Source organism: Candoia aspera, chromosome 4 (genome assembly GCF_035149785.1).
Source record: "Candoia aspera isolate rCanAsp1 chromosome 4, rCanAsp1.hap2, whole genome shotgun sequence".
NCBI lineage: Eukaryota > Metazoa > Chordata > Lepidosauria > Squamata > Boidae > Candoia > Candoia aspera.
Window position 1 is genome coordinate 18525524 of NC_086156.1, and position 27444 is coordinate 18552967.

At 41.2% G+C, this 27444-nt stretch overlaps 3 protein-coding genes across 5 annotated transcripts in view; 2 read left to right on the forward strand and 1 right to left on the reverse strand.

Moving 5' to 3' along the window:
• Positions 1–615: 615 nt before the first annotated feature.
• On the reverse strand, positions 616–11600 carry THNSL1 (threonine synthase like 1). 3 transcript variants are annotated; one of them, XM_063303507.1, is made up of 3 exons: positions 11521–11600; positions 4865–4960; positions 616–3346 (listed from the first exon to the last, which is right to left on the reverse strand). In XM_063303507.1, exon 3 carries the CDS (start codon positions 3308–3310, stop codon positions 1100–1102), a length of 2211 nt encoding a protein of 736 aa, XP_063159577.1. In that variant the 5' UTR covers positions 3311–3346; positions 4865–4960; positions 11521–11600; the 3' UTR covers positions 616–1099. The 3 variants fall into 3 exon arrangements, with proteins under 3 accessions (XP_063159577.1, XP_063159578.1, XP_063159579.1); XM_063303508.1 differs by lacking the exon at positions 11521–11600 and adding an exon at positions 7879–8189; XM_063303509.1 differs by lacking the exon at positions 4865–4960.
• A 1270-nt stretch (positions 11601–12870) lies between these two features.
• ENKUR (enkurin, TRPC channel interacting protein) lies at positions 12871–19455 on the forward strand. The gene is made up of 5 exons (XM_063301921.1): positions 12871–13156; positions 14661–14806; positions 17316–17542; positions 18000–18146; positions 19192–19455. The coding sequence occupies exons 1-5, from the start codon at positions 13074–13076 to the stop codon at positions 19363–19365; spliced, it is 777 nt and encodes a 258-aa protein (XP_063157991.1). The 5' UTR covers positions 12871–13073; the 3' UTR covers positions 19366–19455.
• A 6170-nt stretch (positions 19456–25625) lies between these two features.
• The window catches only part of PRTFDC1 (phosphoribosyl transferase domain containing 1), a 48610-nt gene continuing 46791 nt past the window's right edge, over positions 25626–27444 (forward strand). Inside the window, exon 1 of the mRNA XM_063303510.1 lies at positions 25626–25744. Within this exon, the coding sequence (XP_063159580.1) occupies positions 25679–25744 (66 nt within the window). The 5' untranslated portion in view covers positions 25626–25678. The remainder of the gene's footprint in view (positions 25745–27444) is intronic.

Sequence of the window (27444 nt, forward strand, 5' to 3'; positions counted from 1 at the left end):
TTGAGTCATTTTGGAGACTGCAGAGTGGTGGTCAAGGGTGGAAACCAGAGCAGTTTGCCTCTTGGAAACATCACATTCTTCCCACCACCCCCTCATTTCAGAGGGAAAAAAACCAAAGCAATTGCACAGCCCCAAAGTGACTATTTTGTGGCTATGGTGGTGAACTCCTGGTGTGCTGGGGGTGCACTAAGCCACAATCATGTTTTGTACTGCAAAATATTTTGCACTATCTCTCTGGAAGATAACACAGTCCTACCGAGTTCCGTGCATCACTTTAAACACCACCCAGTCTGAATTCATCCATTAGATTTAGCTACAGAAGCAAAAAAAATTAATGCAGCTAATCCAGTTTAAGCTATAGCAAAGTTGAGCCTGTTTTTGGATTAGCAGAACATGTGAATCCAGCCACTGTGACTTGAAAGATGTACTTTTTGTGTGAACTAGACCGTTACGACTTTTCCAACAAACTAGGGTTAAAACAAAGTATGGCTGAATGTGATCCATGAACCCAAAGTGTGTTTTTTTAACAAAGTCCTGCAACAGTGTTTCTCAACCTCAGCAACTTTAAGATGTGTGGACTCCAACTCCCAGAATTCCCCAGTCAGCATCCTGGCTGGGAATTCTGAGAGTCCACACATCTTAAAGTTGCTGAGGTTGAGAAATACCGTGCTACAGATATAGTTAGGTATGATGGTGAGATACCCATGGATTAGATCTCCAACTCTAAAGACTGAATAGTAAGCAGGAGAAGATAATTACGAGGGTATCATCCCCCCACAAACAATCCCCACAAACAAGAAGCTACTATTAGCCTCACAAAGAAAGCACATAGTTTGCAAATATGTACCGCATAGTAATCCTCTCAACAGGTCCTGCACAACATTTTCCATTCTGATTTCTTTTTCTTCCAAACAACAATTTCACCTCTGGGAATATGACTTCTTTTTTTCAGTTTTACTTGTTTTGCTTCTGTTGCGTTTGGCATTCGTTGCTCTAAATATTCACTAAAGTGAACTGTGTCTATTAAGCGTTCATTAAACATACAGGGGAGTGAGGGTATTAAAAACAGTACAGCTAGCCAGCACCAAGGATCTTGCAGTTAGAAAGCCTTCATAAAGCGATTTTGTATTAAGCCTTCAACGTGTTCCATAAGGACATTCACGTTAGCAGCACAGATCTCATAGTTTGGTTCCTCATTCTTTCGCAGCATCTCTAATAGGCCCCCATGGACTGGAGGCAAAGGGTTATATGAGTTTAACAACTGGAGCTGGCTTAATGGATTCTGTTTTATTTCTCCAATCCTCAGTGCCTGTAGGATAGCAGGTGCAAACTTGGAATAATGAGCAGTAGAAGAAATGATAATGGGGCAAGTTTTATCTTGAAGTCGATCTGCAACCACTTTGGCCACAGCTGTATGTGGATCCAGAATGTACCCTGTGGTATTGAACACAGAGTGTATAGCGCTCAGACAGTCTTCCTCAGAGCACCAATCGGCCACCAAGTCCTGCTGAAGCTTTCGCAGGAGCTCGTTCTCCAGCTGGAAGCACTGCTGGCTTTCCAGGGAGAGAAGGAACTGTGTCACCAGCTGTCCATCACCATCAGCCATCAGGTGTAAATAACGTTCAAGGTTGGAAGGCTTCAGAATGTCTATTGCTGGAGACAAGCTTGGTATTAATTGCCTTCCTTGTAAATCATACAGGCCGGTTTTTATAAATTCAGTCAAGATGTTGTTTTGATTGGAAGCACAGATACATTTCCGAATAGGGATCCCCATGGTTTTTGCATATATTGCGGCTAATACGTTGCCAAAGTTACCTGTGGGAATACAGACATCTATGGGGCTGCCAAATGAAATAACACCTTGCTCAATAAGGTTCAAGTAAGCTGATGCATGATAAACCACCTGGGGAAGCAAACGTGCCCAGTTGATAGAATTTGCGGCACTTAATGCTGTTCCATATTCCATTGTGAGAAAGCCAGTAAAATCTGAATTGGTAAACATTTGTTTGATGGCAGACTGGCAAAAATCAAAGTCAGACTGGACCCCTATTGCTTTTGTGTTTGCTTCTTGGCAGCTGATCATCTGGAGTTTCTGTATCTGGCTAACTCCATCATGAGGAAAGAAAGTGATCACAGCAATTCTTTGCTTATCCGTCTCTTTAAGTCGACTAAAACCATTTAGAACTGCGCTTCCTGTGTCACCAGAAGTTGCTACCAAGATCAAGTAATTGCAGCTTTGGGGAATGCAGTATGCAAACAGATGGGGCAGTAACTGTAAAGCCAAATCCTTAAATGAAGCCGTTGGTCCATGAAACAGCTCCAGAAGAAACTGATTCCCTTGCAGATGTCTAACTGGGGTGATTTTAGAACACATAAAATTTTGTCCATATGCCCTCTCAATCATTTCCCATAATTTGGAAGCAGGAATATCATCAGGATGTATGCACCTTTCTAGTATAATTTGAGCTCTTTCAGTGAAAGTTGCCCCTAATAAATGTTGCCATTCTCCACTAGTGAATTTTGGAAGTCCCATTCCAGGAACAAAGAGCCCACCATCTGGGGCCAGACCTTCAATAAGAGCATCACTGAAATACTTAACACAGCTCCTTGACTTGTCTTCCTTAATGCCACGGGTGGAAATGAAGCATTCCAGCTCAGAATCTTGATACCTCTTAACAGCAAGAAGCACTTTGTCTGCTACAGCCTCTGCTGTAACCCCATTTTCGCAGACAACACGGACATCATACCACTTTCTGTAAAACTGCTTCCTGAACTGAATAATGTCTCTTAATGATGTTCCTTGACCCTGTCCCACAATACGATCCACCTTCATTAATTTCAAACGATCCATTATGCTTTCTGTGGGTACATCCAGATAGACCACTATCCCATTTCTCTTCATATGCTCCATGCTAGCAGCATTCATTGGGTTAGATCCAGAAAGGGAAACTACACTTCCAGATGCTGAAAGGTTTAACAGGGCTCTTCCTTCTTCTTCTATAAACTTCTCATTCCCAACATTCTTCAATTTTTCTGCCACACTCATATTCCAGGTTGTTTCAAGAACATCATCATCCACATCTATGAAACAAGAGTCCAGTTTCCGACCTAAAATTTTTCCTACTGTTGTTTTTCCAGCACCAGGTGGCCCCATCAAGACAATGTTCTTATCTCCAACAAGAGAGTGCATGAATGTCCATGCCTTCCAGGTAAGGGCAAAGCTTCTTGAGAAAAACAACTTCAAATACACATCAGAAACCATGCTGTGACATAGTAACTTCAGATGACTATTCCAGCTCATATGCAGCATCTTTTTCAAATTCTAATTCCACCAGAAGAAAAAATGCTTTAAAGGAAAGAAGAATACATACATACTTGAGTTACATTTAAAACAATTGCTAGACATTTCTGACAGCTCATTTCCTATCTTAGAAAAGCATGATTTTGAACAAGATCACATATAGTTTTGAAACAAGATCAGTTTGCTTTCAATGACGAAGAGGTCAATCCGTTGATAGCTTTCTCTTTTGAAATCTGCCTAGAAAGACAACCTTCATATGCTGCAACATTTCCACTCTGAAAAATAGCCACTTACAATGGTCTCATAGAAAAAGAACTGGGTAGAAATGTATATATGTGGTATGGCTTAACGACTACTTTGGCTAAAACCCACCAGCAGAACAGGACAAAACTAGCTGTAAAATTTAAATCATTAGACTGAATGTTCAAAAGCAGCACTGACATCAAGCAGATCATGTTCTCAAAATCAATAAAAACTCCTTAGTGGCTTCTAAGCCAGATCTCCAAGCAACTGCTAGAAACTCTACATACCATCACCTACCTGCCACAATAACTCTTCTCTCTTCACAGCTGCTCTTGCACATAGGGGAATGTTACGATATACTCAGGATACCTTTAAAGCTAAGTGCCATAGGATGGCAAACCTATAGAATGTGGCCATCAGCCACAACAAAGCCAGGACTACACAGAAACTTTGTTCCTTAAAACAAAAGCCAAGAATTCAGTTCCCCTCTCCATGGAATGTTACATTTCACAATGTTTCAGTGATTTTAATGAAAGCAGAATGCACCTGATAAATTTATATAAAATCACTCAATATCTTTTCTAGTTTTAAAATTAATCTACAAGGCAAGGAATAATTCTGCTTAAATGAACATGCAGCTCCCAACTTACCATCAAGTTTTTCTAGTAATCTTCTTTGTAGATGATGCCAACCCCACCTACCCCAACTAGTATCTGTGAATTGCTCTCATGCAGGAACCACAGTTAGCTGTTGACTGTTTCACACTTAATCTAGATGGACCAGAATATAAAAAGAACAGATCAGAGTAAGGTGAATGCCACATCAGCAAATGCTCTCCAGAGAGCATGAATGAACAAACATGGAGCAGGGCTCTCTAGCTCTGATAAATGTGTGTGTTGCCAAGAGTGGATTCATTTGTTTGCTCAGGGAAATCAACAACTGCATCAGCATGAATTGCAAAACAAACAGCGCGGGCTATTAAGCAACATTCAGGAAGCTAGAATCACCTCATATCACTTTCTTTGTTTTCAAAGTTAAAGGAAATAAATTCAGAAATAACACATCACTGCATTTTTTAAATATGACTCTGCAATTCTGTGATCCTGGAAGGTATATGGACATGACTGTTTCTAGAGAGGACATCATGTTAGCCTTCTGCAGCAAATACAATAAAAATGTTGCAGATCTTAAAAATGATAACATTTATTATTGAACTGGATTGTTCATATTTCCCTTCCCAAGGACAAGGAGGGGGAAATACTTTTGAAAGGGAAGATGCAATCTCAGTTTTTCACTCTTAGCCACCAGAGAAATATTTACAGCAGTGACCTTTTCACATTGGTATTAGTTATGGAGAGACAGAGGCATCTTGTGGTGGGCCAGATGCTCTCCAACAGCAGCTGATCTGTGCCAGTTCTGGAAGCGACACAGAAAAACACCATCCTTTTAAAATCTATGGGAAGGTATTCTGCAAAAACAAACAATAAAAATGGCTGAAAATGCTCCCTGCCACATGAACTAAAATGGGTTATGGATTCTTCAAGACCATTACCATTGGAATTCCCCATTGTACTAGATAGGATTGCTCCTCCCACTAAAACTCACTGAAATAAAAAAGAAACAATTTTAGTTAGTTTATGAAAGTGTTTTGAAATGATTTACTGCCTCAGAAATCATGGACACACCATTAGGTATAAGTTAAATCAAACTACCATGTAATTACACTACTCATACTGGGTAGATCCATGCAAAATTAGGTTCCTGCTAAAATCAATGGGACCTATGTACCACTGAAATAAAGAACTTGTTATAGAAAATTGTTTCAATCCCAGGAGGAGTTCTATATTTATGTAGACCATTTGCTCATTCCACTACATCATAATGTAGCCCCTCTGCTTTTAGCTTAGCATGATGACTCAGCCACTGTGGTTATCCATGATGGATTATTGCTGAGTATATATGCCCTACCAACCAGTCAACCAGATTTTTTTCTTTTGCTTCAGAATTACTAATGTTTGGGAAAACAATACTCCTGTGTAAGCAACAAACAAGCAATATATTGGGATAAAACTCTTTCACTCTCCTCCCTTCATATTCTATGCCAGCCAGCAGCTGAAAAATTTAGTTGTTCATGTTTCGCTCCTGGGAGATCAATAGTCTTATGGCAAAACCAGAACAAAAAATATTAGTCCAGATGGTGTTAGTCCTAGGGCAAGATCAGATCAGATCTGGCTGTAAGGTCTACCCTTCACTAGCCAGGTGTCCAATCTGTCTTGTGGCTTGATTCAGAAGAGAGACCAATATTTTTATGTGTTTTTTAAAGTCTGTCTTCCAGCACATCAATAGACCTATCAGGAAAAAAAAATAGAGGCTAGAGGTCAGGACAGAGGTCATCCTTCCTGTTTCATGTAGTGCCCCTCCTAATCTCCACCAATATGTCAGATGGGATTTTTGATTGACTTGGATGTATTAATCTTCCAAAGACTAAAAGGCAGCATTGTCTTCCAGGAGAAAGATATTCACTTGCCAAAAAAAAAAAAATCACAAGCCAGGTGTTTAGTGTCTTACAGACCAAGTCAAAATGGAGAGAGGGCACTGCTCAGCGCTGGACGGAGACAGTATGCCTGTAGCAGACTTGGGCAGCCAACAGTAGCTGGGTAGGTCCTAGCCCTGATTGTATCATTGCCAGTTTCATTACCAAGGCATCACAGCTTGTTCACACTGCAAGTTTTGTGCCAGGAGAAGAGGGAAAACACTATTTTAATGTGGAATAGTTGAAGATGATTTTAGGGTACCACCACTGCACAGACTAGCAATGAGACAGGTGAAATCATGTGGCTACGTCACTCAAGATGGTTCCTGAGGTGTCTTCATTCCGTAGTAAGCAGGATGTGAGGGTGTAACCTTTTTTTTTTCTTGGTTGACTCCAATTTGATGGCACACAATCAATCAAAATATGGAAGTGGTTGCTACTGTCTTCTTCTGGGATGGTTTTTTGACTTCTCAGCCATGCCAACAGCCCAAGATTTTCTAGTGGTCTCCCATCCAAGTAGTACCTGACCATATTTAGCTTTTTTAGTTTTAAGGTACAATTACTCCAGATCCAATCCACAGAGTTTTATTCCATAAATCATTTATCAGAGATATTTTATTTCAAATGCCTTGATTAATTTAAATAGATAGTGAAGGAGATCCTCCATCTAGTTCAATCCTCAAGTTCAGAACTACAAGCAATATGAAATGTTCGTCTTTTATAAATGACGTCTGCGTGTATGTACAAGTGAAACTGTGGGATGGATCTGCCCTGTCTTGGCATGTAGCCCTTGGCAGTTTTCCACTCAGTTGATATGACCATGGAAGCTAAGAAAAATCTAATAACTCCTCTACTGTTTGGGATACAACCCTATTGGATTCTCAGTTGCAGTCTGGTCTTGTTCAGCTCACAATGAATCAAACACTTACATTGTATAAAACTAACATAATATACCCTCCTTAGTCCACTAACACTGGCCAAAGTTGAAGATTGATTACTGGTGTTCACATTCAAATACCCATACTGAGAGTCTTCTGTTGTTTCTGGTAATGGATGCTGACCTATTAATCTAGAATGTAATGGCTGGAATCACACATCATGTTAAGCCATGGTATACAAGCCCACTACTTCCACAATAGAACCCCTTTAAGCATCTCATAAAGTGACTCCATGCTTAAGACTCCTGAATAAATAGAATTAACCCCACACACACCAAAAGAGCTATCTCATATAATCCCACTGATACAAAAGCAAACTATGAACTTTTAGAATTTCACCAAAGGTATTTAGGAAGGTAGATTTAGACAATTCTGATTTACCAGCTAGACACAGGGCAATATCGATAGAGGATTGCCCTTGATTGGGCAAAGCAATAATCTCCCCAAAGACACTGATTTTCATTTAAAAATTGAAAACGACTGCTCAGGAGAAGGGAAGGGAAGGGCGTCTATAACTATCTAAGTAGAAAGCCTAGATGATCTCTCTCCCATGAACATGTGCTGATCCTGTGGGCTTAGTCAAGGAAGTAATAAATAAGAAATTCAGCTAAATTGATCGAACTAATACAAACAAATGACATTATGGCTTAGCTTGATATGTGAATCCAATCAGTACCTGTTTGTCACTTTTTCCTCCTGAGTAGACAATAAGACAGGATATCATTCTAAAATGTTTTCCAAATGCAAACTAAAGGAGTCTCAGCAGAGAAGGACCTAGCAACTTGAAGATGAATGAGGGCGGAAATACTGAACCCAGTACTGATGGATATTACTCTAGAATCATTCTTTTACAGGCAAACTACTTGAATTTCTAGCCTTGGGATGCAGTCACCAGTGTGGCTTCCATGTATCTGACGCTACGCTTTTTCACAAAAGTTTAGACTGCTAGATTCTTTAAGCAGGGGATGAGGAAACTGTGGCCCTTCAGCTATTTCTGGGTTATAATTCCCATCATCCTTGACCATTAGCATATTGTCTGGAGTTGTTCCGTTTTAGGAGCATCTTAGGGGCTACCAAATTTGTTAGCACCGTCCTGAAGCATTCAAAGAGCTCTTTTATGTTTGGCTGCTGCAGCATGCTAAGCAAGCTACCTGGCTGGTATTTTTCAGATCTAGGCCAGTCTGAATGCTGAATGCTGAAGAAGCTGAAGTAGAGCAGTTCTATGAGGATCTGCAGCACCTACTGGATAGCACGCCTAAAAGAGACGTTATTTTCATCACAGGAGACTGGAATGCTAAGGTGGGCAGTCAAATGACACCTGGAATTACAGGTAAGCATGGCCTGGGAGAACAAAACAAAGCAGGACATAGGCTGATAGAATTTTGCCAAGACAACTCACTCTGCATAACAAACACTCTCTTCCAACAACCTAAGAGACGGCTTTATACATGGACTTCCCCGAATGGACAACACCGAAATCAGATTGACTACATCCTTTGCAGCCAAAGGTGGCGGACATCTATACAGTCGGTAAAAACAAGACCTGGAGCTGACTGTAGTTCAGTTCACGAACTTCTTATTGCACTATTTAGGATCAGACTAAAGAGATTAGGGAAGACCCACAGATCAGCTAGATATGAGCTCACTAATATTCCTAAGGAATATGCAGTGGAGGTGAAGAACAGATTTAAGGGACTGGACTTAGTAGATAGGGTCCCGGAATAACTCTGGACAGAAGTTCGCAGCATTGTTCAGGAGGCGGCAACAAAATACATCCCAAAGAAAGAGAAAACCAAGAAGGCAAAATGGCTGTCTGCTGAGACACTAGAAGTAGCCCAAGAAAGAAGGAAAGCAAAAGGCAACAGTGATACAGGGAGATATGCCCAATTAAATGCAAAATTCCAGAGGTTAGCCAGAAGAGATAAGGAATTATTTTTAAACAAGCAATGCGCGGAAGTGGAAGAAGACAATAGAATAGGAAGGACAAGAGACCTCTTCCAGAAAATTAGAAACATTGGAGGTAAATTCCAGGCAAAAATGGGTATGATCAAAAACAAAGATGGCAAGGACCTAACAGAAGAAGAAGAGATCAAGAAAAGGTGGCAAGAATATACAGAAGACCTGTATAGGAAGGATAACAATATCAGAGATAGCTTTGACGGTGTGGTCAGTGAGCTAGAGCCAGACATCCTGAAGAGTGAGGTTGAGTGGGCCTTAAGAAGCATTGCTAATAACAAGGCAGCAGGAGACGACGGCATCCCAGCTGAACTGTTCAAAATCTTGCAAGATGATGCTGTCAAGGTAATGCATGCTATATGCCAGCAAATTTGGAAAACACAAGAATGGCCATCAGACTGGAAAAAATCAACTTATATCCCCATACCAAAAAGGGGGAACACCAAAGAATGTTCAAACTATCAAACAGTGGCACTCATTTCACATGCCAGTAAGGTAATGCTCAAGATCCTGCAAGGTAGACTTCAGCAGTTCATGGAGCGAGAATTGCCAGATGTACAAGCTGGGTTTAGAAAAGGCAGAGGAACTAGAGACCAAATTGCCAATATCCGCTGGATAATGGAAAAAGCCAGGGAGTTTCAGAAAAACATCTATTTCTGTTTTATTGACTATTCTAAAGCCTTTGACTGTGTGGACCATAACAAATTGTGGCAAGTTCTTAGTGGTATGGGGATACCAAGTCATCTTGTCTGCCTCCTGAAGAATCTGTATAAGGACCAAGTAACATATGGCTGCGAGAGCTGGACCATAAGGAAGGCTGAGCGAAGGAAGATTGATGCTTTTGAACTGTGGTGTTGGAGGAAAATTCTGAGAGTGCCTTGGACTGCAAGAAGATCCAACCAGTCCATCCTCCAGGAAATCAAGCCAGACTGCTCACTTGAGGGAATATTAAAGGCAAAACTGAAATACTTTGGCCACATAATGAGAAGACAGGACACCCTGGAGAAGATGCTGATGCTAGGGAGAGTGGAAGGCAAAAGGAAGAGGGGCCGACCAAGGGCAAGATGGATGGATGATATTCTAGAGGTGACGGACTCGTCCCTGGGGGAGCTGGGGGTGTTGACGACCGACAGGAAGCTCTGGCGTGGGCTGGTCCATGAAGTCACGAAGAGTCGGAAGCGACTAAACGAATAAACAACAAAGCAACAGTAAGAACAGACCACGGAACAACGGACTGGTTTAAGATTGGGAAAGGAGTACGACAGGGGTGTATACTCTCACCCTACCTATTCAACTTGTATGCAGAACACATCATGCGACAAGCTGGGCTTGAGGAATCCAAGGCTGGAGTTAAAATCGCTGGAAGAAACATTAACAATCTCAGATATGCAGATGATACCACTTTGATGGCTGAAAGTGAAGAGGAACTGAGGAGCCTTATGATGCAGATGAAAGAAGGAAGTGCAAAAGCTGGCTTACAGCTAAACCTCAAAAAAACCAAGATTATGGCAACCAGCTTGATTGATAATTGGCAGATAGAGGGAGAAAATGTAGAAGCAGTGAAAGACTTTGTATTCCTAGGTGCAAAGATTACTGCAGATGCTGACTGCAGTCAGGAAATCAGAAGACGCTTAATCCTTGGGAGAAGAGCAATGACAAATCTCAATAAAATAGTTAAGAGCAGAGACATCACACTGACAACAAAGGTCCGCATCGTTAAAGCAATGGTGTTCCCCGTAGTAACGTATGGCTGCAAGAGCTGGACCATAAGGAAGGCTGAGAGAAGGAAGGTCGATGCTTTTGAACTGTGGTGTTGGAGGAAAATTCTGAGAGTGCTTTGGACTGCAAGAAGATCAAACCAGTCCATCCTCCAGGAAATAAAGCCAGACTGCTCACTTGAGGGAATGATATTAAAGGCAAAACTGAAATACTCTGGCCACATAATGAGAAGACAGGACACCCTGGAGAAGATGCTGATGCTAGGGAGAGTGGAGGGCAAAAGGAAGAGGGGCCGACCAAGGGCAAGGTGGATGGATGATATTCTAGCGGTGACGGACTTGTCCCTGGGGGAGCTGGGGGTGTTGACGACCGACAGGAAGCTCTGGTGTGGGCTGGTCCATGAAGTCACGAAGAGTCGGAAGCGACTAAACGAATAAACAAGGTCAGTCCAATCTTATGTGGTGGATTAGAAATCAAATCAAATCGTAAATCGCTTCCTCCTCCATATTTGAAACTTGCAAACCTCCGTTTACTTTGTAGTGGAACTACAATTCCCAGCATCCCTCCCTATTCTCTATATAGGCTGAAGCCGTCGGGAATTGAATTTCTGCATCATTTAGAGGGCCGCGACGCGCTTCTCTCGGCATGATTCCCGCTTGGTCAAATGGCTGTGAACCTCTACTCATGAACAAGGAAAGATTTGTGCGTTCCCCAAACTTAGGAGGAAGAGCTAAGCAGCTAGCTCAAAAGAAAGCTCTCCTTTCCTAGGCAGAATTTTTCCACCAACACTACCTTCCCCTTCAAGCATCGGCTGAAGCCGAGATACGTACTATTACGCATGCGCACATTCCCAGTCCGACCTCGTCCGAAGATCTACCGAATTCCTTCCTATCTATCATTGTATGGCGTCTTTGCAGTTTAACTCTGCTATCGCGCTTGCGCACCGTTCCATCGAGCCCTGTGCCCCGCCCCATTCGGCCGCCCATTGTTTGTTATGATTCCGGAAGTGACGACATAAAGCCAGTCTCCCGTTCTACACAAACATGTTACTAAGCAGTTGTTTCCAGGGGCAACCAAACAGAGGGCATGTTGCAGTTCCTGTGGAGTCGGTGTCGCTGAATGGGGAAGAATTCGAATAAGAGCGGAGAAAGGCCTTGGAGAAGACGGGAAGGGTGGAGTGTGGGAGGATAAAAAAAAAAAATTTGTTGGAGCAGGTAAGCAGGTAGTCTGAACTGGTAACAGTATTGGATCATTTTTTGGAATACACCATGTGTGCTTCACCTTTCCTTCAGGTGGTGTAGCTCGATTTAGTGCTCTTTCTCTCCCGCCTCTTTTCTGTCCTAACAACCTTGTAAGGGTGGGAGAGAGGATGGCTGGATTCATACAATGTGCTATGCCATAAAATATTCGCTTGGCTAACCATCTAACCATGGTGGTTTGTTAAACCATGATATCTGTTGTAGAGTGTTGTGTGAATCCAGCCAGTTGTGGTTAAACAGAAACTGGTTCAGAGAACCAAATCGTAGCATGATGTGTGAATGTAGGCATTGATTTTCCTAAGATCACCTGTGAATTTCATAGTAATGACTTCAGTTAGACACCTGCCCTAGTTCAATGATGTAACTATGATGCTACATTACCTCTTCAAGATGATTTGAGTATGTGAAGTACCCTCTAGTGAGCCAGCCTATTAGACAATTTTGGAATGTGTGTGTGATACAGATGAGTAGCTTTCCAGAATCTTAGAGCAAAGAGGGGTCTTGAGGTCCTTTAAATTAGAAACTGAATTTGGGATTTGGAGAACAATCATGTGCTTAACCATTGAGTTGTGCCTATCTGGGCCTCCACAGATTTCTACAGCCTATTCAGGTGATTACCATTCATAAACTGAATATTCTGAGTCAGATGTATTGAAAAATGAAGTTTGAGATTTGGCAAGATAATATGGTTAATCAAGTTTATCCCAAAGGAGTTTCACCAAGTTTGCTTGGTAAATCTCACTTAGGCTTCTCAACCAGTACCAGGAGCATGATTTTCTATTTGGTAAGACAGTAAGGATCCTTTATCAAGAGGTTACACATACTTAACCATATGGTGAGCCATTGGTTGGCAAAAACTATGTATACATTCATGTATGAATGATAAGTGATATTAGGGTTGGGAGGCCAAATTAAGGTTACTGCGATAAACCCTGCTTGATAGAGAAAAGAGGATGACAGCGAAGTGCAGAGAATGGAAATGTGAAAGAGTAAACGTGGAAGAAAGCCAGAATGTTTGAGTATGCATGGGAGAAACTGAGAGGCATGGGTATGAGAGAAAATATGACTGGTAGTTTGCTTAATAGCCTGAGCAATTTAAATAATTTATTTGTAGGCCTTTTAAGATGGCAGCCATGGTCATGGAGGAGAGCATTTATAATCTTCTACCTCAGATTGTGAAGAAGCCTCGGATAACAGGGAAGCCTAGGTATGGGAATAAGAGTCTTTCCCTTGGCTGCTGTTCTGGCATGGTTTTACACCTGACAATCACTGGTGTGCTTTTTCTTGAGACACATGTTTAGCATTACTTTTTATGCAGAAAAAAATGAATACATGATCTCCCATCACTTAATAGCTTTTAATACAGGTCAGTATTGCTAATTTACCAAACATCTGAATGATGAATCCTTTATATTAGTGTTTCTCAACCTTGGCAACTTGAAGAAGTGTGGACTTCAAGTCCCAGAATTCCCCCAGCCAGCATGGCTGGCTAGAGATTCTGGGACTTGAAGTCTACACATCAAGCTGCCAAGGTTGAGAAACACTGTTCTATGCACTGGCAGTACTAATTCTGGAGACAGATACACAGGATCAACAGAAGGGATAGCAGCAATTCTGATTATTTGTTCACTTATGAGTGGGAATAAAGCTTTCCACATGCCATCAAGGGGATGTAGGCAGATGAACAATGAGAGTTGCTATAAACCTCCAGTGCTCAGGGCAAGGTGAGTGGCAGGTGCCCTGTTACTCCTATTGCCATTCAAGGTGAATGGCAAGGGCATGATAGATCAGGCACCATTGTCATTGCCATAAAAAAAAAACCTGAACTAGCAGTGCCATTCATGGCTAGACACTTGCGTATATAAACAACCAATTGGTCAGTGAAGGAAGAGCATCTTTTTTCTATGCTTACATACCTTCCAGTAGCTGATATTCTCTGGGCAATTTATAATAACAGCAGAATATAGAGACTGATTACATGTATCATAATGTAATTTGCTTGGCTTCGGCTCACACCAAGCCAACCAAACTACTGCAGCTTGTTTCCACATGTACTATGACTGAGTGTGATATTCAACCTAGCTATTGTTTGTAAACCAGAGTTTATGGCTCAGCAGGTTCTGTGAATTCAGGCAGTTGTAATAGGCCATGATTAATGTGAGGATTCAGTCACACTGTCCCAACAGAGTAGTATTCCTTTTTATTAAAGGAATTGTGATGCTACAGCTTGCTAAATGCAGAGAAAGGCGGTAATCCTTACAGTGTTGATATGACTTTGGAATGCTGAGTTACTGAGTATAAACTACATATTGTAAGTAATTCTTTAATAAAGGGAAATCAATATTAAAAACCAATTAACTACCTTTCCCCCTCCTGTGCCTGAAGCTGCATAAGGGTATTGCAAGCTGGGAGATAAATTCACTATAAATCAAATTTGATGTTAAGTGAATAGACGCAACAAATCATGCCACTTTGGAATAGCAGTGCCCATTTTTCTCACTTTTCCTCTGCCATTTAATGTATGTGGGTTTTCAAATACATAATCATTGTTTTCAAACAAAAATGATTTCAGAGCCATATTGTTCATTGGAATTTGTTTTTAAGATTACAGATATTTAAGAGTGCAATATTCAGTAACAAAATTATCTGTGGAATAATGGAGCCCCTCCATTGACTTTTTTTTGTCCATTTTCTCTTTCTCTTTATTAAAGTTTTGTATCAGCATTTAGACCACATGTGGAACATGAAGTACAGCAAGGTAAATCACTATGGAAAACAATTGGACCACCAAAAGTCCAGGTGCCCTCTCCAAAAAACTTCCTTCAGAAGCATTCAAAAGAACCAAAGTTACCAACAAGTATGTTTTCAGCCTAACAATATTTGAGGGCATTTTAAAATTTTAATTTTAATTTTATTATTTAATATGTAGGACTGGTATGCTCTTTTTCTTATGAGTGTTGAAGGGAAAATCTGTAAGACAATGAAAGAGTGACTACAGTAACAAAGTCAGTGTTTCAGACAGCTGGTTTGGACATCAAAACCAAAGTGGTCCACAACCCTATTAATCAGCCAGTCCTTCTCTCCAAGGGAAAAGGGGGGAAGAAAGCAGTCTCTTCCAAATCCTTTTCAGGAGAAATTCCAAAAGCATGGTTTTACAATATAAGTTGAAGAGAAAATTCAGGTCCAGAGGTATTGCTCCATACTAAGAGTAAGTCCTTTTCAGTAAATGGAAACATCTAGAATGTTGGGACCACCTGATGGATGCTTATTCAAACACTAAAGCTTGCCATATTTTTTTTAAATGGCTGCCATAATGGGTGTGTCCAGTCACAAAACACCCAGAAAGTGAAATGAGATTGCTTTCTCTGTTGCTTCTCTTGAGGCTTAACTCTAGCTTTGTCTTTCTGAGCAAATGGCCATCTTTCCAAACAAAACACTAGTTGCAGCTGCCTACCATTTACATTTTTTAGCATTCCAATGAAGGCCAGAGTCATTTTCAGAAATAAAAGTTGAAGCTGGGACCAGAAATTAAATTCCAGCATGCCAGATTCTCATTTCTTATTTTATTTGACAGAGTCTTAAAAATTCTGCTGAATGCAAATGTGGTAACTGATAAGGCATTAAAATAGATGGCAATCTTTAAGGTATTTGTTGGATTATTTTTTATTCTGTCCTTATCCAGGTTATTCTCCCCTTTCCCATTTTATTCTTACCTGTTATTCAAAAGCTGTCCAAGTATCAATGCTCTGAGTAGATAGCTGAGATGGGAACTCAGGCCTGGGCATCTTAGTCTAACTTCTGTTATATTGGCCAACATTAGAATTCCTTGCCAATTTTATTCAGATGAAGAAAAGGCATATTCTTCTATATATTCTTAATGCCTGTAATAGAATATCATATTAGAGTGGGACAATAGGCTGGCATTTTTAGGTTTTCTTCCTTATAACTAGACAGCAGGACTTTTCATTGTACTTCCTCTGTGTAACAGTGAGTAAGGGTAAGTTGGACAATTTGCAGGTAATGGAGACCTCAATTCATGTCTGCTTTAAACTGGAAGTGTTTGCTTACCAAAAAATTGAAGAACATTAGGATTGATGTCTACTTGCATTTGCAAGCAAATGTGAGTAGATAAATAGGTACCACTTCAGTGGGATGGTAACAACGTTCCGTGCCTGTTATGCCAGCCACGTGACCGCAGAAGCGTCTTCGGACAGCGCTGGCTCTTTGGCTAAGAAACGAAGATGAGCACCACCCCCTAGAGTCGGACATGACTGTGCAGGGGAAACCTTTACCTTTACCTAGTATTGATTTCTAAATCATCAGGAACCTCTTATTCCTGACTCCAAATGTTTTCTATCTCTAGCTGTTTCTTTAAAGTCATGAGATGTTTTTCAAACCAAATATTTCTGTGAGATCTCAAAACTACATGTTACATCTTGAGTAGTGCCTTACCTATACTTGATCTAGATACTTACAATTGATTAATTGATGTCTTTCAGGTCTTCTAACAGTACGCTCATAGCCACTGTAACTGAGTCCATCCACCTTGCTGCTGTTTGCCCTCTTCTTCTTTCATTTCACCTTTCCCAGCATTAGAGCCTTCTCTAGGTCTTTGCATAATGTGTCCAAAGTAGGATAATTTGAGCCTGGTCATTTGTGCCTCAAGTGAGAACATTGGGTTGATTTGTTTGATGACCCATTTGTTTGTTTTCCATGGTATTCTCAGAAGTCGACACCAAAGTTCAGGAGCATCAATACTCTTCCTATCCTTCTTCTTCAAAGTCCAATTTTCACTCCCATAGAGTTTCACAGGGAATACCATGGCTTGCACAATTCTGACCTTTGTTGGTATAGACACATCAAGGTATTTGAATATCTTTTCCAAGGCCTTCATGGCTGCTCTATCAAGTGCTAGTCCATGGTGTATTTCTTGACTGCTTGTTCCTTTACTGTTGATGGTTGATCCTAAAAGGCAGAAGCTATCCAGCACTTAGCATTATTAAATTCATTTATTGGGAGACCATGCAAACCTCTCCCTTGTCAGTTACTTAAGAGGGATGTCACTACTCCTATTATGCATCACTGGTTATATTTACTGTTCTGAGTAATAATTGGTCTTATGATGTGTGACATGGTAAGAAACATGTCATATAGGGCTGGAAAAATAAGGAGCAGCAGGGAAAAATAGGGTTGTAGGTTAAAAGAAGGAAGCAATGGTTGATGCTTAGTAAGTTTGTGTGCCACTTATTGATAAATTCAAATTTATATGTTTCATTTTGACTAGTCTTTTATTTTATTTTCTGAAACTTTTAAAATATTGGAAAATCTCTAAGTTTAATTTGTGGATTGTTATTTTTCTGGAAAAGGAAAAAAAGATCAAGGCAGTAAAAAACCTCTAGAACTAACTGTGCCCAAAAGAACAGATCATCCAATAATGGGAATTCAGTGTACAAGGAATTTCATAAATACAAATGCAAGTAATGCTATCATGGCAGTGCCCAAGAAACCACTACCGGTTTATGTAGACAGACGGCAAGGAGACAGATTTCTTCTGGAAACTTCAGGACTTGTTCCAAAATATGTCAAGAAAAAGGTAGGTTTGTTCAGAGTTGCGAAAACAATGGAGCTGAGGAATATGCTAGTATATATATTCTGAATTGGATTTAGAGTGACTGAAATTCTGTCCATGTTTACTCTGAAACCCTACTGAAATCAGTCAAGTTTACTTCTCAATAAGCATGAGTAAGATTGCATTGTGCAATTCACCAGAAGCTCACTGAAATTATTTTGACTTCAGTCATGACCAAAGAGCCCAATATGAACAGTGTAGTTAACTGATCTGTTTTTTAGGGGAAGTCCTCCAACTCTACTGAGATTTCTTGATTATATTATGGCTACATAGTGATCTGACTTAGAAAGTTCAATATTCACATGTGGACATTCATGAGAATGGACTGAACTGGTATTCTTGGTTCAAAATGAAACAGTTGTATTACATATGGGTACTATGTGCTTTTTATTAATATTTGTAAAATGTATTTTTCTTACAGGATTATGGAGTTACTCCAAAATATGTAACAAAGAGAAAAGAAGACACAAAAAGAGCTCAGGAAGAGTACGATGCCTATGTCAAGGAGACTCTCAGGCAAAAAGCCATGAAAAGGCTCTCGGAGGAAGAGAGAGAGAAACTTTTAGAGGTACGTGGGTTGAAAAATATTGCAAGTGAGTTGGGTACAGTTTCACTAGATGGAGCTCTAGAATAGTTTTAAGTAGGTATGTTCTGACAGATACCAAGCAGTTAAGAGTGCTACAAAGTCAATTTTGAAAGAGGAATGGTTTGCCTTTAAACCCTTCATTGTGTGAGCTGTGGATTTTGCCCTGTTTTAGGAATAATCTGTAATCTTCCTCTTACTTTTTGTTTTCACACTGTGTAAGAGAAAATCCCATCATGCAATGGAACCTTGTGCATCTTTAGTAAAGGTAAAGGTTTCCCTTGACATTAAGTCCAGTCGTGTCCGACTCTTGGGGGCGGTGCTCATCTCCGTTTCAAAGCCGAAGAGCCGGCGTTTGTCCATAGACAGTTCCGTGGTCATGTGACTACATGGAATGCCGTTACCTACCCGCCAAAGTGGTACCTATTAATCTACTCACATTTTGCATGTTTTCGAACTGCTAGGTTGGCAGGAGTGTGCATCTTTACTCAGAACTTAACCCTACTTTATTCAATGAAGCTTACTCACAGATAAATTAGTGGTTATTCTACAGTCTGGGGTATATGTATTCAAGGGACTCTGTTGAACGTGAGTTTAGCATAGCTCTCACATACCTGAGAGTAGGGCTATGTGCATTTCAAAAATGTTTGAAAGACTTAATGCAAGCACAGCCCTTCTCTGCTATTTATTAAAGCAGCCTGTTTTTAGGCTTCTGTGCAAGCCTGTAAAAATGTGTAGCTTCATTAAGAGTTGCATTAATGGAATCAATTTCTTATCACCCACATCTCTCTTTCAGGCCACATGGAAGCCTGAAAAAAGATTGCTGTTTTAGTGTTTTTCAGAGAGGTGTTAAATATGCACAGCCTTCCCTGAGAATATAGGATTGTAGCTTTTGTGCATTTTTAGATACTTTACTGCAGTGTTTCTCAAACTGGGCCACTTTAAGATGTGTAGACCTCAACTCCCAGAATTCCCCAGCCAGCCACTGCTTCACGGCACGCTAATTCTTCTTTTCTTGTATTCCATGTAGGGTCTCAAAACGAACTGGGAGGAAGTGCATAATGCATTCCAAAGCCTTTCAGTAGAAATAGATACATTACCGAAGAAGCTTCATAAAGAAAGGTTGGAAACAGAAATGAAACAATTGGAACATGACATTCAGGCAATTGAGAAACACAAAGTTATTTACATAGCAAACAAATGAGGACTTCTTTTGAGAATCTTTTCTTCTATGAGATTTCAACAGAGAACTTTCAGTAGAGATACAAATCACATACATATTTAAATAGAAAAATACTTACGGTTTTAAAATCTTTGTTAAAATTTATCATATTTTACATTTTCTTTTCTTTTAGATTGTTATTTATTTTTTCAAATAAAGATATATTTTTCTCCAAAGGGTCTATTAGCGATATGTTATTTTTAAAAAAATCCTACCCAGTTTTCCAGTGTCTTTATGACATAATTCAAATAGATGTATAAATGCAGCAAACAGGAATGATGTACCAGACAGATAATAAAGTGATATATACACTAAAGTTTCAAGTTATTCAGTGAATGCTTTAGTTTCAACATCATTATCATTTGTTTTATTTAGCTTGGAATGCCAACAGCTAAAGTCTTTTTAATGTCTGTTTTTATTGTAAACTGAAAACTGAAAACAACAATTAAAGCAAGGAAGATTAATAATTAAAATTAAAAGTCAAAATTATCCACAGAAAGCCTGTAGAAACAATATGTTTTAAGCACCTTTGAAAAAACTAATACAGATATTAGGCCCCATAGCTCTTTCCAAAGAGCTGGGGTAGCAATAGAAAAGGCTTCACTCTGAATTCATTGTGTGTGTATCAGTCTTTTATGTGTTTCAGAAATAACACCTGGTGGTTAACAGTGTGATACAATACAATGCAGTTACAATGAAATGCCCACAGTAGACCAATTTTCAAATCAATTAAATCATCCATGGGAAAGTACTAGCAAAACATAACTATCTAAAACTGGAGCATCATTATGACAACCACACAGTGTCATCATCAGCCACCTAAGCTCTCAGAAAGAACTCTTCATTTGTGTCTAGAAAGCAGTTGATGGAGCCAAACTGATTTCCATAGGGAGATTGTACTGCAAATACCAGAGCCATAATGAAGAAACAACCTCTGGCCTCAGTCCCCCTGACCTCATCGAAATGAGGAATCACCAAAGGTTTATCTTGCGAAGAATGGCTTGGGCAACTGAAAGCAGTCCTGCAAGTCCTTTGGTTCCAAGTCATACACTTTGAATTGCACATGGAAATCTACTGCCAACCAATGCAGGGCCCATAACAGAGATGTATTTTGTTCTTGGTGACAAACACCAGCAAATAAGTGGGGCAAAACATTCTGTGCCAACTGTAGTTTCCAAGTGGTCTTCAAAGGCAGCCTTGCATGGAGTACATTGCCGTAGTCCAAGTGAACGATGATGAAGCATGTCCTACTGTTGTGAGATCCTCCCATTCCACCAAAAGCCTTCCTGCCCACAGCCTCCACCTGCCCATCCAGCAGTAGCCATGTCTAGTGGACTTGCTTCCTCATGGGTAATACTTCTCCCTAAGAAACAACAAGGGCTGACAACTGTGATGAACAAACAGAAACTCCACTTGCTTGGGTTGAATTTCAGCTTGTTTTGTCTTATTCAGACCCAAACATTGGGACATGACTTTAACAGCATCACTGGCTTGGTGCAGGGTGGTGATGTATAAATGGGCATCATCAGCACATTGATGATACTCACCCTGAACTGATAGATAACCAGTGGCTTCATTGATTGATTATGTGCCATCAAGTTAGTGTTGACTCTTAGTGACCACATAGATAGATTTTCTCTAGGATGATGTGTCCCCAACATGGTTTTTCACATGTTCACATTGACATTAAAAAGTAGGGAAAGCATCAATCCCTGTGGCACCCCCAAGTGAGTAGTGATTGAGCTAACCTCTTTTCCTCTACAACTACCGATTGGAACCAGTCACTAAGGTAGGAATGGAACTACTGCAAACACTGCCCCCAGCTGCATCCCTCGCAGTTGATCCAGTATACCATGGTAGATATTTCTGAAGGCAGCTGAGAGACCTAAATAACCAAGAGGGGTGCATTTCCCTCATCCAGGCCCTGACAAATGTCATCTACCAGTGTGACCAATGCAGTTTCTCTCTCACGCCCAGGTCGGAACCCAGAAAGATTTCCTCCACAGCACCCTGCAACTGACTCCCGCCACTCTCTTGACAACTTGCCTAGAAAATGAAAGTTGTAGAGCTGGTGATAGTAGTGCAATATGGCTAGATCCAGGGGAGCTTCCCGTGGAGGAAGTATACTACAACTTGTACCTCTCACAGGGAGATAGCCCTGGATCCCGCTCATAATCCCACCCCCAGCCCCACACAGGAGCCATGAGCAGCCTGGGTCAAATTTGCAGGTTGTAGTAGTCATACTAGAGACCCACATATCCACTTCTTGAAAGCATGAACCCACCCGCTCCCCTCCACTACAAATTATGTAGTCAGGTTTCCTACATCTGGAAAATCCACAGGGGTCAGCAAGCCCTTCGTGCAACAGATGAGCCTTACCCTGGGAAAACCATCTTCATGATCATGGTATCACAACTGTAGAACAAATCATTCCAATAGCTTGGACCTAAGCTATAACTATGAATATAACTATGAATATAGTTCATCGTCAACAATTCATATGAAAGCTAGATGTAACCCTCCTACAAAACAATGAAAATAAGGGTAGTAAATGGAATGTACTGGAATGTAGGTGAAGATGCAGTGATGTTAGGGTAGCAGCCTTTTTCCATGTACCAGTACTATTTAGGGCATGCTACCTTTGATTCTGGTAACAGTATACAGCTGTCACAATTGGTAGACAGTGATAGCCATCTCCATGAATTTGTCTTGTTTCAACAGTTTAAGGTAAACACACATCTAGAGTTTTATGGCAACATCCTGTTTTCACTGCAATGATTCTCTGGTAGGGAAAAATGTCTCTGAAAATATCTATGATCTGTGGCACAGTAGCAACAGTAGCAGTGTGCATATCAGGAAAGACTGAAGCAGCTGTTCCCAACATAATCTCAGGGAAAGACTCCTGTGGCCTCCTGATTGGTGAGCAGAAAGAGAGAACAGATAGCAAACACATTGGAGCCAATCAAGTGGTTGATATGAATGTGTCTGCTGCCATCATGGGGGTGGATATTGTGTCTTTATGGTTTTTAATTCTGTAAGCTGCCCAGACTCACATTGTGCGAGTTGGGTGACCGTATACATTTGTTAAATAAATAAATGCACACGATGGCCACAAAGCACCAGAAGAAGCATTCTGGTGGTTGTGTGGTCTACTAAATAGCAGAATTTTTCATAGCAAATCCCGGTTTAAGTGGCACAGAATTTTGATTTTATAACAAACCCTGGCTTATAAATGTCAGACTTTTCATTTCATAATGGCCTTTGGTTTATAATTGCAGAATGTTTGATTCTGAAACACTGCTCTAGTCCCAAGTTTCATGCAATATTTGGAAATATGTTTTGATCTAGCCAATAAAACCAGCCAGCAAATCAAATGATGCTATTATTGCAGCAAAGAATGTTTTAATGTTTCACCCCATTAAGCATCACACTATTTTCAGGTCAACGCTTGGTACATTTTTCTTAAATATTTTTTTGATTTGGAAGTAGCTTGAACATTTGCAAGGCCAAGCTACCTCGAACCATGACAGATTTGGTGTCCTCTTTGAGACAAGCATGTGCTATTAGCAGGATCACTCAGAAACTTAGCAAAGTCTGCTCTGAGATTATACATTACTCCAGAGTACAAGGTTTTATGGATTATTATTTTTGAAATATTGCTTGAGTTCCAGTTAGTACTAGTTCTCGTTCATGAGGATGAATTTTTCGGTTTGGGATTACTGCTCCCCCAGTAACAACCCTGCTTCTGTCCCAGAACTGTAACTGATCTAATGAGTCATTTACCGTGGTACTTAAATGTGCTTAGCTGAATCTGGGAGGCAAGCGTATGCTACTACCCTAGGTTATTAATGCTCTGCTGTATCTATCCCCTTGGTGACAATACCAGGGGGGAGGGTGGTGGCAACACCGATACCTTTTGCACACCGGGCATGCATTTTATAGAACAGCCCACTCCATAGACTGTTTTTCTTTCAAAAGTTAAAATGTGAAAAACCTGTCTGAACTGTGTTATACAAAGTATAAGTTCCTTTTATTAGTTCTCATTCAACTTGATTGTATGACCCTGGGTTCCAATGCTGCAGAGAAAAATAAAAAATTATCTCACTTGCCATGCTTGATTGCATAAATGCTATCATTCCAAGATATCCTTTCTAGCCCAAAAAGGCTCCCAATGCTGTATTTTCACTGTAGGAGAGCTGCTCTAGGCCTTTAATCATCACAAAGCCAGTCATATACCCTGGTTCATACATCGCATTAGGGCATGTTTTATTTAACCGCATTTTGTTGAATGAACTTCCATTGGCCCATTTCATGCAAGCTACTGAATCATAAACCAAGGTTTACAAACCACAGTGGCTAAACTCATCTAAATTAAAATTAGATTAGCCACATTTACGGCTTTTAGTATGTGTATACCAATCACAGTCTTGAGCTCTGGCAAGTCTAAATTTGAAGCAAAAATGAATCTGAATGATTCTACACAGAGGGCTTAGTGCTCACAACAGGAAACTATCAAAGTACAATGGATCCTGGAGCAAATCAACCCAGAGTTTTCACTCAAGGAACAAATGATCATATTTTGGATACATTTTGTGAAGACCTAGTTCTCTTGAAAAATCTATAATACTGAGAAATGAGTTAGGAAAGAGAAGATGACCAGCAGTAAGGTGGATTGACTCAGTTACAGCAGCATTGTTGGAAGATGTGAGGGCCAGATTGGGAACATCAACCTGGAGAATATCTACGCGGTTGCTATGAGTCAACACTGACTTGATGGCACATAGTCATCAATTGCTTCTCACTCTGGGAAGCTACCTTCTTTTATGGTGTGTCAGACCATTAATGGTACTATTAAACCTGGACCTCACACCCGTAGTACTTGATCTCAAACACTATAATGGAAAAGGCTACTTTTTTCTACTTCACGCACAATGGAGCATCAACGCAAGATACAAGCAGGCATCTCTCTTTCCATTTAAAACAGATGTGTATTCTTTCATGAAGGTCATCAGTATTGCTGATTACAGAGGAAAAAATGTCATAATTAAAACCATTTGAGCTACAGACACAAGGCAAACATTCTTATTCAATTCCCTCTCTCCAGGAAGTTGGACAAAATACATTCCAAGAATCCAAAGAATGTCACTCCATCTATATTTACATACAGATGAACTGCCAGGGATTGGAACTGGCTCATTTGCCCATTATAGCAAAAGAATAAAAGTGAGTAAACAAAAGTGGGACTCATCAGATGATCTTTTTTTTTTTCATCTTAAGACAATGCTAAGAAGATTTAAAGTTTTACAGGGCTTAATGCTGTCTCTTCTGCTTGGCATATCTTGACTCATAGCATTTAATAACTTTGGAAGTCATGTTAGACCAGTGTTTCTCAACCTTGGCAATTGTAAGATGTCTGAACTTCAACTTTCAGAATTCCCCAGCCAGCATGCTGGCTAGGGAATTCTGGGAGTTGAAGTCCACATACCTTAAAGTTGCCAAGGTTGAGAAACATTGTGTTAGACCACTGGCAAAGCTGGCTGAACCAGAGGAGTAAGGCAGCTGAGGGAGGCCATGGCTTGCTTTAAGTCAAAGCCAAATAAACCTCACTCTAACTTAGCATTGTCCTGAACTGAAAATGAACTCAGTGAGGCCAGGCCTACAAGAACCAGGTCAAAGATCCATTCAACCACTCACTAAGGTCTCCCAGAAGCCTAGGACCTCTTTGGTTAGGTTTACACCCTGAGCTAAGCCACACTGGTTTGTTTCTGGCTTGGCACGCTATACGATTGCAAGCCAGGGGCTTATATCTTTACGCGTTTCTGTGCGAGCCCGCCTTCGCCTCTCCACAAGCCGATCTCCGTCTCAGGGAAGGCGAGAAGAGTGAGGCGGGAGCTCCGGAGAGGGAGGACGGCTAATATAATCGCGACTCAGACTTGTGATTAGAAACGGGGCTTTGCCGGGAAGAAACCTCGCTCCCCAGAAGCCGGGTCCGCCTCTCCCTCACCTCCCGACGGAGGAAGAGGCAAGGCAAGCCTGGGCTACGGAGCTCGACCAGGCATCGAGAGGAGGGAGAAGCCGAGTCTAGCAACTAGAATTACGGCGCGGACTTTCCTCGTCGCCTCGGCTCGTTTGGCCGCGGTGGCCGCCTCCTCCTCGGTCCCACGGCTCACCACATCCGATCGGAGCGAGAAAGGAGGCCGGGCTGAGCGCTCGCGCTTTCCTCCCCCAGTCTCCCGGCTTCCTCCTCCTCGCCTCCGCTCTCCCTCCTCAAGGCTTTGTCCAGCCCCTCGTGAAGATGGCGGGGCTGAGCAGCAAGACTAGCGCGGCAGAGGCGCCGAGACGCAGCGGCCGAGGGGTCGTGGTAAATGCAAACTTCCCCCCCTCCCGGATCGCTCTGCCGGCAGCAGCTGTTGCAGGCGCGATCGCCGGCCCGGCCCCCCTCCCGGTCCCTTCAGGACCCGGGAATCCCACCCGGCCACGTTTCGCTCACCTGACCCCCTTCCCCGCCTTTCTGGACTTCAACCACTGCCCTCTCCCGCCTCGATCGGTAGATTAGATGATCAGGGTCTCCTTCGTGCGCCGCCGCTTTTTAATTTTTCATCGCTAGGGCGCCCAGGACGAAAGTGCGGTTGAATCGAAAGGGAGCTATGGAGCCACGCGCTGGGAATAAGTTCCTTGCCATGTGTGGGGGCAGATTTAAGATGGCATTGCTCGCTACCCACCCACGGAGGGCGACGGGGCTTGCTTTTTCCCGCAGCAATAGGCGGCCTGGGACTAGATCCCCAGGAGTGTTGTAGAGCTTAACTGAAGGGCAGACGGATCTCTATCCTGCTTCTCATAGAGTGTAACGCGATCCTCTGTTCGCAGATACGAAAATCTTCCACGGCTTCCCTCCATAGTGAATATGCTTCGGAATATAAGGATAGCAGAGACACGTCCCCCCCACCCCCGGTCCCTTAAAAGGCACGCATTCAGGGTCTGCATTCATACATCACACTAAACCACCTTAATCTCAACGTTTCTGGTAGAGGATTTATTTGTACAGTTTCCTTCCCCCAACTGACTCTCCCTTGACATGGAGAAGTTGCACGTGACACAGTGTTGTCCTCTTGCGGGTGTAACTTATGAAAAAAGGTGGAACTGTTCTTAGTTTTCCCACTAATTCATTACATTGACTGACCTGAATAAAACCTTGTCCTGTCTTCAGAAGGAGGTGGGTGGGAGATTGTACTGCTGTTTAGAGATCTGACTCAGAGGTCCACAAGAAGATGTTTAAAAGGGGCATTGTAGCTTTGGTATCATTGGTGTTTCAATATTCAAAGATACTTTGACTTCTTAAATCATAAATAAGGCTGCCTCCTGAATATATGAATCACAGGCTAATCTTCATAAGTGTTTATTCAGAAATAAACAGTCTTCTGAATGGAGCATATTACCAAGTAGTTTGTCTGGGCCTGGAAACTATGCAGACTTGGGCCTGGTTGCACTAGGATGGGAGCATATCAAGGAATACCAGGGATATTAACTGTTGAAAAGCTTCCTGGAAGACGACACTTTTATAATGCTGCCCAGAAAACTGCATGGTTATGTCTATGTAGACAGCAGGAGTCAGATTTGACTCAAAGGCATCTTTACTGTACTTCTTTTAATCTGGTTAGTATGTACGAAATTGCACCATTACCCACGTGACTTTTAAACTATGAAAGAGGTCAAGTGAGGAAAAAGTAGTTGTAGAAAAGGGGAGAATATTCTCATTTTTTAATCTCAGAAGAATCTTTTTTTCTTTTGCAAAAAAGGAATGTCTCTTCTAAGATGTGTATACTTCTTAGGACTTCTTGTGCTGTGCAAAGCTTTTGTATTCTTTTGTTCTAAAATGTATATACTTTAAACCTTATGCTATACGAAGGTTTTATTAAATTCTTCTATTTTGATAGAAATTTTAAAGTACCTGTTGGCAGAACAGATCAATTTGATTTATCGATCAGTCCTGTGTGCACTTCAAAATAAACTTCATTGAACACAGCAGGAGTTGCTTCTGGGTGAATATTCTGTACATACGGT

What these genes read in the sequence shown, in the direction of transcription:
- ENKUR (XM_063301921.1), top strand. Translation starts at nt 13,074, where the DNA reads ATGGCAGCCATGGTCATGGAGGAGAGCATTTATAATCTTCTACCTCAG. An exon ending in AGAACCAAAGTTACCAACAA is followed by an intron (nt 14,807 to 17,315) that starts GTATGTTTTCAG and finishes TTTCTGGAAAAG; the next exon opens with GAAAAAAAGATCAAGGCAGT. An exon ending in CAAAATATGTCAAGAAAAAG is followed by an intron (nt 17,543 to 17,999) that starts GTAGGTTTGTTC and finishes TTTTTCTTACAG; the next exon opens with GATTATGGAGTTACTCCAAA.
- THNSL1 (XM_063303509.1), bottom strand. Translation starts at nt 3,310, where the DNA reads ATGCTGCATATGAGCTGGAATAGTCATCTGAAGTTACTATGTCACAGC.